The sequence below is a fragment of the Tetrao urogallus genome (genome assembly GCF_951394365.1).
Source record: "Tetrao urogallus genome assembly, chromosome: 23".
In the NCBI taxonomy this organism is placed as follows: Eukaryota; Metazoa; Chordata; class Aves; order Galliformes; family Phasianidae; genus Tetrao; species Tetrao urogallus.
Window position 1 is genome coordinate 599011 of NC_136836.1, and position 12719 is coordinate 611729.

Below are 12719 nucleotides of genomic sequence, written 5' to 3' on the forward strand. Positions count from 1 at the left end.
AGGCACTGGAACAGGTTGCCCAAGGAGGCTGTGGATGCCCCATCCCTGCAGGCATTCAAGGCCAGGCTGGATGTGGCTCTGGGCAGCCTGGTCTGCTGTTGGTGACCTGCACACAGCAAGGGGTTGGAACCAGATGATCACTGTGATCCTTTTCTACCCAGGCCATTCGATGATGATGAGCATGATGACATGGGTGACGTGGTGGGACACTGTGGCCATGACAGGACGTGGGTGAGACGTGGCTGACCTCGCTGGTCACAACTTGACCCGGTGGGACAAAGCTGCTCTGATGGATGAGGCTGAGATGGTGGGTCACAGTTTCATGTGACGGGACGCAGCTGATGGGGTGAGATGTGGCTGTGGATCACAGCCAGCAGGATGGAGCAAGGCTGGCCCCACGTCAAAGCACCCTTCACCCCACGTCCCCTCCAGCAGTGACACAAGGTGGGGCTGCAGCACCGAGCTGTGCCCCAGCACTGCCCACAGCCAGCAGCCTGAGCAAAGGTCAGGACAAGGGGTGTGCAAAAAAATGTGGCTGAGGGGGTGGAGAACAGCCCCAGAGCTTGAGAAATGTGCAACCTTCATGCAGAGCAGCTGGTGATGAACCCCAGGTAAAGGTGAGAAACGATGCAGGTGAGGAAGAACCACCCAATGCTGCCACCCTGCCACGGATCGGAGCTGAGTGCCTCCTGGGAACGAGGTCTGCGAGTCAGGGAAGTTTCCAGAGAGGTTTGAGCTCAGTGCTCAGCCGAGCCACCACAGCCCCGTGCCTCTCAGCCACCACAGTGCACTCAGTGCTGTGCTGCACCTCACCACCGACCTTTGCTCCTCACGCATCAAACACAAACTGCACAGGAACCCACGCTGCCGAAAGGCTGCGATGGAAGAGAAACAGTGGCTCAGGTTGGAAAAGACCTTGAAGACCGTTGAGTCCAACCACAACCCAACCACGCCATCCTAACAGCCCTCCTCTCAACCACGTCCCTGAGCACCACATCCAAACAGTTTCTGAACACTGAGGGACGGTGACTCAAGCACCTGCCTGAGAGCAAAACGAGAGCACAGAGGCGGGGGGGGAAACTTCATCTGCCCCCTGCGCGAGAGGTGCAGCGACCAGGAGCCCACAGCACACAGGCCGATCTTCATTCGCCCCACAGCTGCCCCACAGCAGGGTGCACGGATGCTGTGCTGCCATTGAGGCTCCAAGGGCCGTAAGCAGGCTCTGAGGGGAAGAGTTGCCAGGAGCACAGCCCAGGATGGGGCAGGGAGCTCTGCCTCCTCCTCTGCTCCACCTTCTCAGGCCCTGCGCAGGGCAGGGCAGGCAGAAGGGAAGAGGCAGGAGGAGGGCAGGGGGCTGCAGAGGGAAGGAAGCACCAGGCCAGATTCCAAAGTTCTGTATTTTTCAAAATAAAGATCACACGTTGTTTAGAGACAATCTACACAAGAGTTACAAAAAATAGTCGCCCAGGCATAAGCATACACAGGTTTGTTAATTATACACATATGGTTACAAGTGTGCTTGCAAAAAAGTTCATTGGAAATATACACAAGGCTCTGTAAATGTACACCGTGTAGTGTTACAATTCTATATTCAAACAAGGAAAATTGACAGTATGTTACATTCACTTACAAGTAGACAAAATGCAAAATACAGTTCATCTTCTGTACAAAAAGGGGAGGTGATTCACACTTTACAAGGTGAAAAGGGGTTCTGATTGTAAGGAAAACTAGGGGGGTTCTGTACTTTTGCACTTTTCGTTTCTTACTGTCACAAAATAAGCAAAACATTACTTTGTAAGAGTCAAAAAAACACTATTCTGAACTGAATCGTTTTGTAGAACATTTAGAAAGGATCGCTACCGCTCAACTAGGTGACAAATAAAACCAAGCATCTTTTTAAACATTAACTAGGCTGTATAAAGAGAACATTTCCTTCAAAAGAAAAAATTTACTTCTGGTTGAAATTACAATTTACAATATACAACACTATATGCTACGACCATAAAAGGTGTGAATATACACTGAAATGCACAGGTTTTGCTAATTCTTTTTTTTTTCTTACCAAAAAACGGGTTTATGTCGATTCAAACTTCTCCACATTTACATTACAGAGGTTTACAAATGTACAATTGTACAGTCAGAAGTATGTTCCACTACTAGGGTACATTATAGATACAGATCAGACATCAAAACAAGAAAATACTACAAATTTTTATATATGTAAAGTCTACACCAAGTATACACTATATATTTATAGAAGCAAGACCAAAGCCGAGTTGGGTTTGTTTTCCTCATGCTAAATGATCAAATGGTGTCTCTCCCCGTGAGCAGGACAACCGAGCAGGCAGTGAAGGACGCCCGCCCCCCGGCTTCAAAACCCTCCTGGCCGTGCCCCCCTTCCTGCCCAGACGAGCACTACGCTACCTCCGTTAGCAAGTTATAGAGCTAAAACAAAAGGAACCCAAAAATAAAGCCATTAAAAAGTTTCAGAAACTTAATTCTCTTTAAACTGAAGCTCCACAGCGAGTCGGTTTTTCTTTTCTCCGTATTTATAACAGCATTTAATGCGTCCCTCGCGCCGCTCAACTAAAACCCAAACTTGTTGCTGACTTCTGAGTCAGAGAGAACAAGGGGTATCTGCAAAGAGTTGCCTGCAAGGCAGATGGATTAAAAACGTCGTGTTTTGTTTGTACTTCAAACCAACCACCCTGAAAGTTTCCACATTTGGAATATAGATACAACAGTGAACAAAAATGTGGCCTTCCATGTACATTTGATACCTATGTACAAGTATTCTATACACCAGTAAAACAGCAGGGCAATCAGTTAATTAAAAAAAATAATTAGTACATGTTATGCATAATAAAATTAAAGGAATTTACAAAGGCTTTTTTTTTTCTTCTTCTTCTTTTAGTAGTTCAGCAACCGCGCCGCCGCACCGCACGCTGCTGGCTGCCGGCTGCCTCAGATGATGCCGTTGGGAGGCCCGCAGATGGGCCCCAGGTCCACGCCGTTCTTCATGTAGTATTTCTCCAGCTTGGCCAGGATGTGCTTGCCGTAGGTGTACTTGCGCAGGGTGGCGATGTGGGGCCGGATCTGCAGGGCGTAAAGGGAGGAGGAGGCTTAGAGAGGGAGCCCAGCCTGCACAGCGCTGCCCGGCTGCAGGGGAGGCAGGGAGCCACAGCCCTGAGAGCAGCAGGAGCTCAAGGGCACCTGGTGTGACTGCCCGCAGTGAGCAGGGCCGTGCACAGCTCCAGCAGGCTGCCCAGCGCCTGATCCAACCTCGCCTTGAAAGCCTCCATGGATGGGCACCACCACATCTCTGGGCAACCTGTGCCACTGCCCCCACTGTAAAAGGCTTTTTCCTTACATCTAACTTAAATCTTTGAGCTTGAAACCATTTCCCCTTCTTCTATCACCACAGCTCTGCTCTCCCCTTCTTTCCTGTCACTCCCCTTTAGATACTGAAGGTTGCTCTCAGGTCTCCTCAGAGCCTCCTCCTCTCCACCTGCACAGCCCCACTCTCTCAGCCTGTCCCCATACAGAGGTGTTCCACCTCTTGGAGCATTTCTGCAGCCCTTCTCTGCACTGCTCAACAGCCCCCTGTCTGCGCTGCGCTGCTCCACACCAGGACGCAGTGCTCCAGGTGAGGCCTCACAGCAGGGAGCACAGAACACCACCGCCTTCCTCACCTGCTGCCCACGCTGCTCTGGATGCAGCCCGGGGTCAGGCTGCACCCACAGGCATCACAGGGCACTGAGCAGCTCCTGCACAGCCCTCCTCTTTCCAGGCTGAGCTGCTCAAGTGCTGCAAGCCTGAAAGGGCTCCCAGTACGAACTGCAGCTGTGTGCCTAAGGGATGCTGAGAAAGGCATGCAGCATTCCTGGGCTGAACAGAGTTTAGCTTCTTTCTGAACCCAACACTTACTATACTTTTTGTTTTTTTGTTTTTTTTTTTTTTAAATCCATGGAATTACGATTTCATACTATTTCAGAATAGAAGTTGCTTCCAACTCCAGTCATTCCTGTAACTGGAGCCAAGCCACTGTTAGTGGAAGAGTACCCAAACAAGGGAAAGCACTGTTCCAGCTGTGCTATCATGCTGCTGAAGCTCTCCTGGACAGTTTCAGACGAATGAGACATAAGAGTAATTCATTTTCTTACTACACAAGAAACATCCCACACTGCCAGCAAGTTTCTGCAGTAACTCAGCCACAACAGCCCTTTTACCCTGCAGTGGGAACTGCACAGGAGGAGGAAGCAGCCTGACCACGATGCACAGCACTCCCTTCTCCTCCCTGCTTCCAGGACAGATGCACCACCATGACCTGCACAGGCCAGGGCTGACCAGAACTCCCATGGGAAACCCTCCCCATTTCTTCAGCTCACTCACTGGCTGCTTAATTCAGCTTCAAGAACCAGACTTGGGAACAATCTGATTTACGGCCTCTGCCTTCCCCACACTGCAGTCCCTGCAAGGTCTGCCTGCTGCCCAGAGGTTAAGGCACAGGAAAGCTTCCCAGGTCCAACACTTCTTTGTTTATCTTCATTCCTAAAACTTTTTAGAACAGAATTCCAACCATCAGTTTGTCAGTTGCCGTGCTGTTAACAAAAGCACAACACTAACTGCTTGTTTGCAGTACGAGCAATTTTTACAGCCTAAGATCAGACGACGTGCTCTGCTTTTCCAGGCTCTCATTCAGCTCGATAACGTTGCTGAAATCTTCACATCCAGCCACTCTTATTTAGCTGTCATCCTACTTCTATTTTTGACAGCCCCACTGATAACCTAATTAGCATGTTCTTCACAAGGCCGCCTGACAAGAAGAACGTGCCAGTAGGGATTTCTTTTAAAGACATATCCATAGCTCACGTAAGGATCAGCAAAGACGCAGGTCATTTTGCTGCTGGACTGTCTATGTCCACCTGCACACTTATTTTAATTATTTCTTTTGGACTAACGCAGGTTTGGGTTTAAAGCAACTAATCCTACACCTAAGAATGAGTCCATCTGAAGATGAGCTCATTTGTATGCGTGCTGTTCACAGAGCAGGAAGATGAAGACACTGCCTGCTGCTCAGAGCCTCCTGCCCATGGGAAGCAGGCATACAAGCCTCGGATGGCACAAGTGGCAGCAATGCTTACCTCCCAAATGCCTTCATTTCTGACCAACGTGAAGCCCTCGCATCCATGAAAGCCTCTCATCAAAAAGCACACTTAAAACACACGTGCCCCATTAGCAGTCAGTCAGACTCTCCTGACCGGGGCTGGAAAGCAGGGATGTGAAGCGACAAGCAGCAGAAATGCACCCAGCAGTTCTGCCTCAGTGCTCGAGGTCTGGCTCAGCTCTGCTGAGTACGTAAAGCTTCTCTCATTAGCAAGCAGAGTTCTCAGAGAGGGCAAGTGTGTCATCACTGCCAGACCTCCTGAAGGCACCTTGCCAAGCAAGCACCAAACTTGACTGGTGGCACTGCTACAACAAAAGTAGCCTTTGCCTTTTTTTTTTTGTTTGAATCAGCATTCACTATGTCACGAGTGCAGAACTGGGTTACTGGGTCAGAAGAGACTGCCTGAAGCAACCAGCTGGTTTTAAGTCCAACAGCCTCTCAGTGTTTCTTATTTTCATACACCAACTAGTACTTTCCTGCAACTCTGCAACTCCCCACTTGCCAGGAAATTCTAAAAGCAGAAGCAGCTATCAAACTTGTTTCCTCCCTGCAAGCAGTGTGGCAGTGCCACTTCTGAAGACACAGGGTCCTTATCAGTCGACAGCAGCCGCTCACCTTGTGCATGACGATCTTCCTCTGAGCCGGTTCTGCCACATCGATCATCTTCTGCACCACGTAGTTGGCATACTGATCCTTCATCATGGTGTATAAGGCACTGTGAGGGCCATCGTTCATAGTGCACACCTCGTCGATCAACATGGCGCGCTCCGTACGGGAGGCGTGGGTCACACACTTCTCCACGACGTTGCTGTAACAGTCAAAGAGAGACAACGGTGAGCACACAGCCACCCTCCTGGGCTTTTCATTCTCTGGAAGCGCAGGTCGTCCTGCAGCAGACACGTGCTGGTGCAGAAATGCAGTAACGGGACACGAGCGCCCCAACGTTCCTGGGATCCGAGTGGAAACTGGGGCAGGTGCCCACTTCAGGTTTTATTTCATCCAAATTTATTTGTGCACCTCTACAGTGACGCTGCGTTTGAGATCCATGTCTGTTCTCACAGCACACCCTGGAGAAACAGATGAGCTGTTCTTTGTTTGGCCTTCTCAGCAGTGGGGCTCAATGGGAATGGAAGTCCACAGTTGTAACAACAGAAGTACAACCAGGAATGAAAGATCTTAGCAAAGGCAGAGAACTTCCAAAATTACTGAATATATCAGATAAGCAGTCTCTGTTCTCTGAAGAGCAAAGTTAAATACAATACATGGTTAGGGAAGGAGAGTTTTGCTAGTCTCACTAATTAACAGGGAAGAAAAGGCTGAAACAACAGCATTCAGACCACGCTCTTCTAATTCCTGTTAATGCTGTACTTCCCTGGCGTTCCTAAGCAGCAGCACACTACCTTACCCATCACAAAGATAGAGGTGTATTAAACCTGTGAAGAGCTCAGCCTTCGTGTGCAAAGGGCAAGAAGCACCCACAACAGCAGCTCACAAGTGTGGGAACTGTTGCTTTGTTTTAGCATCCCCTACAGCACCCGAATTTTGCCTCTATCCATGCTCAAGCTCTGCTGCAGCTGGACTAACAACCCCAGACCACTTCAGTTTCCCCAGGAGGCAGACACACATTACTGGAGGGGCATTCTGCATGTATCTCAAAAAGGACCACAAGGCCTCTGCGTATGAGAATCAGAGTCTTCTGTTAAGAGTGGGATGCACAGAACCGCTGCTACACTGATTTCCTCAGGTCCCTGTGACTTGACACTGCCCCCAGAGACAGCAAAAAGCTCCTAACACTGTGTTCTCCAAGGGACAGTGACTACTTAACAAAGGCCATAAACACCACAGCTCCTGCTCAGGTTCAAGAACCTGGACTCAAATCACTCTTTTACATCTTTATCCCCTTTTCACAAGTAAAATCTGCCCTGCCAGTCGCTCACTCCAGTTTTTAAGCACTTACAAATCGCATTCTGCTGTTCAACAGAAAGTTATTTTTCACCTCCTTTCACCTCCCTACACCCCACTCCCAACTCTTTCACAACTCCAGCACGTGTCCAAACTCCCACAGGGTGTGGAGATTTTAAGGAACAAATTCATACCTGGCAAATTTATGTTGACTCAAGACAAGCACGTTGCCTCTAATTTCTGCTACAATCTTGCTCTTGTCCTCAGGCCGGCCATGCTCTAGTACATGCTGGATAACATAGTTCCCATACTGATCCTGTTTGAGAAATAGAAGCACGTGAAAATCTGGACAGGAACCACTCAAATCAAAGCACATTAATTCTTACGAACTCTGACTGAACCCTGATCAAAACATCTTCCTTTTAAATCATGCAAATAGCTCCCACCTGCACAAAAACATGCATTCTGGAGTTGCACGAGGAAAAACACCACATCTTTGTACCAACTGTAAAACTCATCAAAACTCTGTGAAACTGTAAAACTTCATCACACACGAAACATCAGTAATTTCTCATTTCCATTTACTGCTTTCTCCAGGTTCCAGAACATCAAACACGTACTGGAAATTGATGGCAGAGTTCTAGCTACAGAAGACTGTTCTCCTGTATGTTCCTGTTTGAAATGTGTCCATGTTCAGAGCACAGCACAGGTACTCAGCAGCACCAGAGGCATGCCTTGATGCCTCACCTCCAGGCCCAACCTCTTCCCATTCCCAGTGTGTTACACAGGGGCACACAGGACAGGACTCACTCCACGTTATGCCCACTGGGTGCCACTGCACAAGTCCTAAGAAAAAAGAGCTCTTAGAAGGACTGCAAGAAGGAAAGGCAGGCAAGAAGGAGAACATCTCAGGATGTTCTCTTCCTACACGCAATCAGCCCTTTGCATCAACTCCTTTGAGATCATTAGGATACATTCCCACTCAATACTTCATTTTCCTTTTGAAAAGGACTCAAATCCAACACTGATATTTGCTGGGTATCTGCACACAACCAAAACGATTAGTGATGATGCTTTCCCTGCCTGCCCCATTCCTTTCTGCTCCTCCTCACCCGATGCTCACGCAGCCCCACCAACACTCAGCTGCAATCCCAAACAGGCCGCGAGCTCTCCAGTACAGACCAGCAACCTCAGGACATCTCCCAGCACACCATCTCCCGCTCCCACACTGACCTGCACAAGCTGCTCGGTGTGCTGGTGAAGCTCCTCCAAGATGGGAAGAGTCTGCTCAGGAAGACAGTGCTCGAGGATCCTCTGAATCACACGGCAGCCATACGGATGTGTGGACAACGCAAAGACCTGCGTCCAGCAACAACAGACAAGCACAGGCAGCAACACAGCTGTTAGTCCTGGTGAACCCCAGAAACCTTTTGGAATTCAATGAACAGTGCACGTTCTCCTGGACAGGGGAGGTAACTGCAGCTCCAGAACTCTGCTTGCAGCACTGCAGCTGAGATAGTGCAAACATTTGCTTCCACATCACTGCCACAGGGAGGCTGCAGACACACCGCATCCCTACCTGAGCTTCCCATTCTCCATTTAAGAGCAGGAAACAAAAGGTAAAGTATCTTGATAAATATAAAGAACACCTGGATGGGCAAGCATTATTGGAGGCTGTGTTGAAAGTTTCAGAAGAATAAATCCAGCATACTGCTTGCCAGTTGCATAATTAAAGCTATGTAAGAAATAGTATAAAGCAGAAAGGTTAAAAAATACTCGGAGGATTTTCCTCATGTATCTGGATTTGTTTAAAAGTCTTAACTGTGCTTAGCAGAAGTGACAACAAGAAACCTTCTTCCTCATTTCTAAAGGATTATAAAATCTGTTGCTAAGAACATGACACCTATTCATTTTATTATTGCTGTGTAGCTTTCTGTCTAAAGCACAAAGTCCTGCTTGCTGGCTTAAAATTAAAAGCAGCAGCAAATCCAAGCACTGATGTCAAGGAGGCAGACTACAAATTTTTAATAACTATTTTCAGTAAAGTGGGCAGGAAAACAGACTTTCGAATGCAATGAACCATAGAAAAAAAAAAAGTCTTGAGGTAGTTAAGTTTAAGCTTGCATACAAAAGTTCCGTTGAAACTAGGACAGCTGGCCAAAGAAATTTCACTGCCATCCACCAAGTTCCCAGATGTGTTTCTGCCTTGCCTAACTCCCTGAGGGAAGGTCCAAAGCTAAATGTGAGCCAGCAAATTTGCTGAGCAAGTTCCCAGCTAGAATCCTGCTTGTTTTGACACAGCCAAGCAAGTCAACACTTTCGCAGATGTTCCAAGAGCAGACAAGCTAATAAAGTCTGGTTCCTGCTATAATAACCCCAGGCTATCCTCACATCCCCGTGGCAAAACCCTCAGTACTTCAAAGTCACTCTCCAAAGCCAATTAAGCTGAAGCTGGAAACACCCAGAACAGCACTTTTGTAATGGAAGACAAGCCAACTACAGCCAGAACAAAGGAGCTACACAACCCAAATCCAGCACTGGGATAATGGAGCACAAGTAACTACGCCTTGCGAGACAAAACTCATGTTCTGCCCCTGATCTCAGACCCTCAGGAAGTACAGCCTGTAAGCCTCCTCACAGAGAAAATCACCACGAAAATTTACTACACTCATCAGAAGACTCTGCTCGGCACCTTTACTGAGAAGAGAAATTTATAACACACATGCTTTCTTCCCATCAGTCAAAAATATTAAATGCTGCAGTAAAGACGTTTACAAGGCTGCTTTACTGTGATAAACCTGAAAATGGCAAAAGGGAGATGGCAGAGGAATTCCTAGGCTCACACTGTAGGCTAACACTAAATGTTAATGCTAAATGTTCCGTCCCCAAACACGTGAGTAGCTTACAGCCACTGCTGTGGAAAGAACTTACCTGCCCCTTAAATGCATCAATGATAAACTGCAGGGACTGAGGCTGCACACACTCAATACACTTCTGCACCACATGATTACCGTTCTGGTCTTTTACACACTTCAGGACGTGGCCATCCAACTCCCGCACCATCTCGTTCTATTAGGAGGAGAGAAAGAAACAGAAAGCACCACCAGGATTCATGGCTGATAAAGGCAGAGCTTTGCTGCTAAGCACAGAGGAAGTACGTGGAGAACATGGAAGGCATGAACGATACACCCATGTGTTTCAGTAATGCCAGGGAAATTTCCTGATTGGCTGAGATGAAACCTGCTGCAATACAGCAGCCACCCACAACACCACTGTTCTGAAGAGGGAACACTTCATTACACATGAGCATCCTCCTAAACCTGAGTGTTCCTAACCTAAACATTTGAGACTATTATTCCCCCAATATATAACTTTGCTATGCACTTACTGTTCCCTCCTCTGCTCCCCTCAGACAGAAATGTAAGACATTCCAACTTCACAAACTTTAAGTATCAGCTTCACTCATCACCGGGAGAAGAACTTGTATTTTACAAACACAAGCTAATATTATACCATAATTAGGGAAATCAACAGGCAAGCTCTAGATATGACTAACATAGCACAGGCAGGCTGAAAGCTTTATAATGGAAAACAGTAGGTGATTTTTGAGGAATTCAATAGTTACACACAGACATTTTACCTCTGGAACTGATACAAAGCCAGGCATTTCAGGAGCACACAGCACTCACAAAACAGCATTCTAAAAGACACTGGGAAATCCTTGGACCAGCAGGGCCAGTTTGTGCTGCCCCTCATCACTGTGCTGGCACAGAGCCACCACGAGGCAGTGCTCAAGTGAACCTGGGCCTGACCCAAAAGGAACACGCACACTTCTAAATTCTACTTCAGTGTCTTTTGTTAGTGGTGGTGCTTTGTTCTTTCTCCTAACTTAATAACCTACATTAAGACTCCTATATAATGATTCCTAACACCTTTAGTAGCTAGCTTGCAGAGTGTATTTTTCATCTTAATTCACTGTTAATAAAATCCTACTGGAATTGATTTATTAATGAGCTTTGAGTAGATTTGAGGCTATTATCAGCCCTTATCCAACTCTGCCTCACTTGATGGGACTTAGGGGCTCCTCACACGCCTCACTCTGTGGGAAGCACGGTACTGACCCACATATCACAGCAGCAGTACCTCAGCAAATATGCCAAAGTAAAACTTTGGCACCATTTACCTCAGGGGATCTTAAAGCATCTTCTCATTCATACTAACATTCATAATTCCATCAGCAGCTAGCCTATATCATCTGACTGCAGGGAATCAACAGAGAACCAGTGCCATCAGCTGTTCAGTGGAACAAGGAGATGACAGTGAGACCTGAGAACAGTATCACATACTTATTATCATGCACAAGAAACATAACAGATGTACCATAAACCAAACCGAAAGAACACCATCCACAAACACAACCGCGAGTAACAGAAGATTACAGTTCATGTCACCAAACAGCAAGAAACGTTCAACATCAAGAAGAAAGTTAAAGTTGAAACTTACAATTACCTGCTGGTCTGGGGGAATAAACTCAAGGGCCTTCTGGATCACCCTACATCCATACATCTGCAAAGCCAGGGACAGAACATGCCCACGGATACGTTCTGCCAAGGCTAACTTTTGCTCCAGGCTGCCAAACTGGAAAGATTAAAAGCAATCACCACAAGCACAAAATCCTCGTGTGGTCAAGCAGCACAGCAGCCCTCCCAGTCTGTCATACCGAAGTGTTAAACAAGAAACACTGTACTTAACTGAAAAAAAAAATAACAGCCATAGCTCAATGGAACTGAACAGGCACAAGTGAGATGTTTGTTCTGGCTCTGATAATGCCTGACACATTAGAAACAGATTCCAGAGCCACTTTGCTAATGCAGTAACCCTTGAGAGGGTTGCTATAAAATAGTGGACTAAAAAACAAACTAAAATTACCAAGGCTGAGTGAAGAAGGGACTGACCAGTTTCAAGGAGAGAGAAGCAGCTGCTCACTCCCCTTGCATGGAAACGCACACTTTTCTTCAGTGGATGCTGTCTGTTGTGTTTTTAACACAAGTGCTTTTCAAAGTTTGTATTATTCCTAAGTACATGAGAACTGACAGCTCAGTGCAGCATCCACTGAGACAGAAAACTAATACTTGTTGGATCTCAGTCCCCTCAATATGTGATTTATTCTTCCAGCTTTTTCAGGTCAAAAGGCAAAATCTGTTCTTCAGAAGAGATTTTTAGTCCCACATTACAATCACCCTGACAGGAATGATACAGCAGCACGTGGAGATGAAGTGACATCAGTGTAGCCAGATACCCAAGCTGAGCCAAACGGCATGGCTTCTAAGAACTCAGCCTATGCCTCAGGACATCTGAGCAGGCATCTGAGCAAGAGTTGTGAATAGAGGAAATGAAGACTTACTTCAAAGAACTTCTGGATGACGTAATTTCCAAATACGTCCACCATCAACTGATAAGCTGCCTGGAGGATCTCGTTGAACACAAGCTGACGTTCTGCTGGGGTAGCACGCTCCAGTTTCAGCTGAATAAACCTGAAAAATAAGGCTGCTGTGATGCCACTGGCAAATGCGTCCTCAGAGCATTTGTTAACAAAAATCCAGTCATAACCTTCACACCCTGAGCTTTTACAAAATACAGGTCTTTGGAA

At 47.0% G+C, this 12719-nt stretch overlaps 1 protein-coding gene across 2 annotated transcripts in view; it reads right to left on the bottom strand.

Annotated features, from left to right (window-relative positions):
* Positions 1 to 2964: 2964 nt before the first annotated feature.
* Positions 2965 to 12719, bottom strand: part of PUM1 (pumilio RNA binding family member 1) — a gene marked incomplete at both ends in the record, with an annotated part of 63277 nt that continues 53522 nt past the window's right edge. The window contains 7 exons of one of the 2 annotated variants that reach the window (XM_079546200.1): positions 2965 to 3096; positions 5783 to 5975; positions 7264 to 7385; positions 8303 to 8428; positions 10001 to 10138; positions 11579 to 11707; positions 12474 to 12603. In XM_079546200.1, coding sequence (XP_079402326.1) covers positions 2965 to 3096; positions 5783 to 5975; positions 7264 to 7385; positions 8303 to 8428; positions 10001 to 10138; positions 11579 to 11707; positions 12474 to 12603 — 970 coding nt within the window. Of the gene's footprint in view, positions 3097 to 5782; positions 5976 to 7263; positions 7386 to 8302; positions 8429 to 10000; positions 10139 to 11572; positions 11708 to 12473; positions 12604 to 12719 lie in introns of both variants that reach the window. The other variant, XM_079546199.1, reaches the window with a different exon arrangement.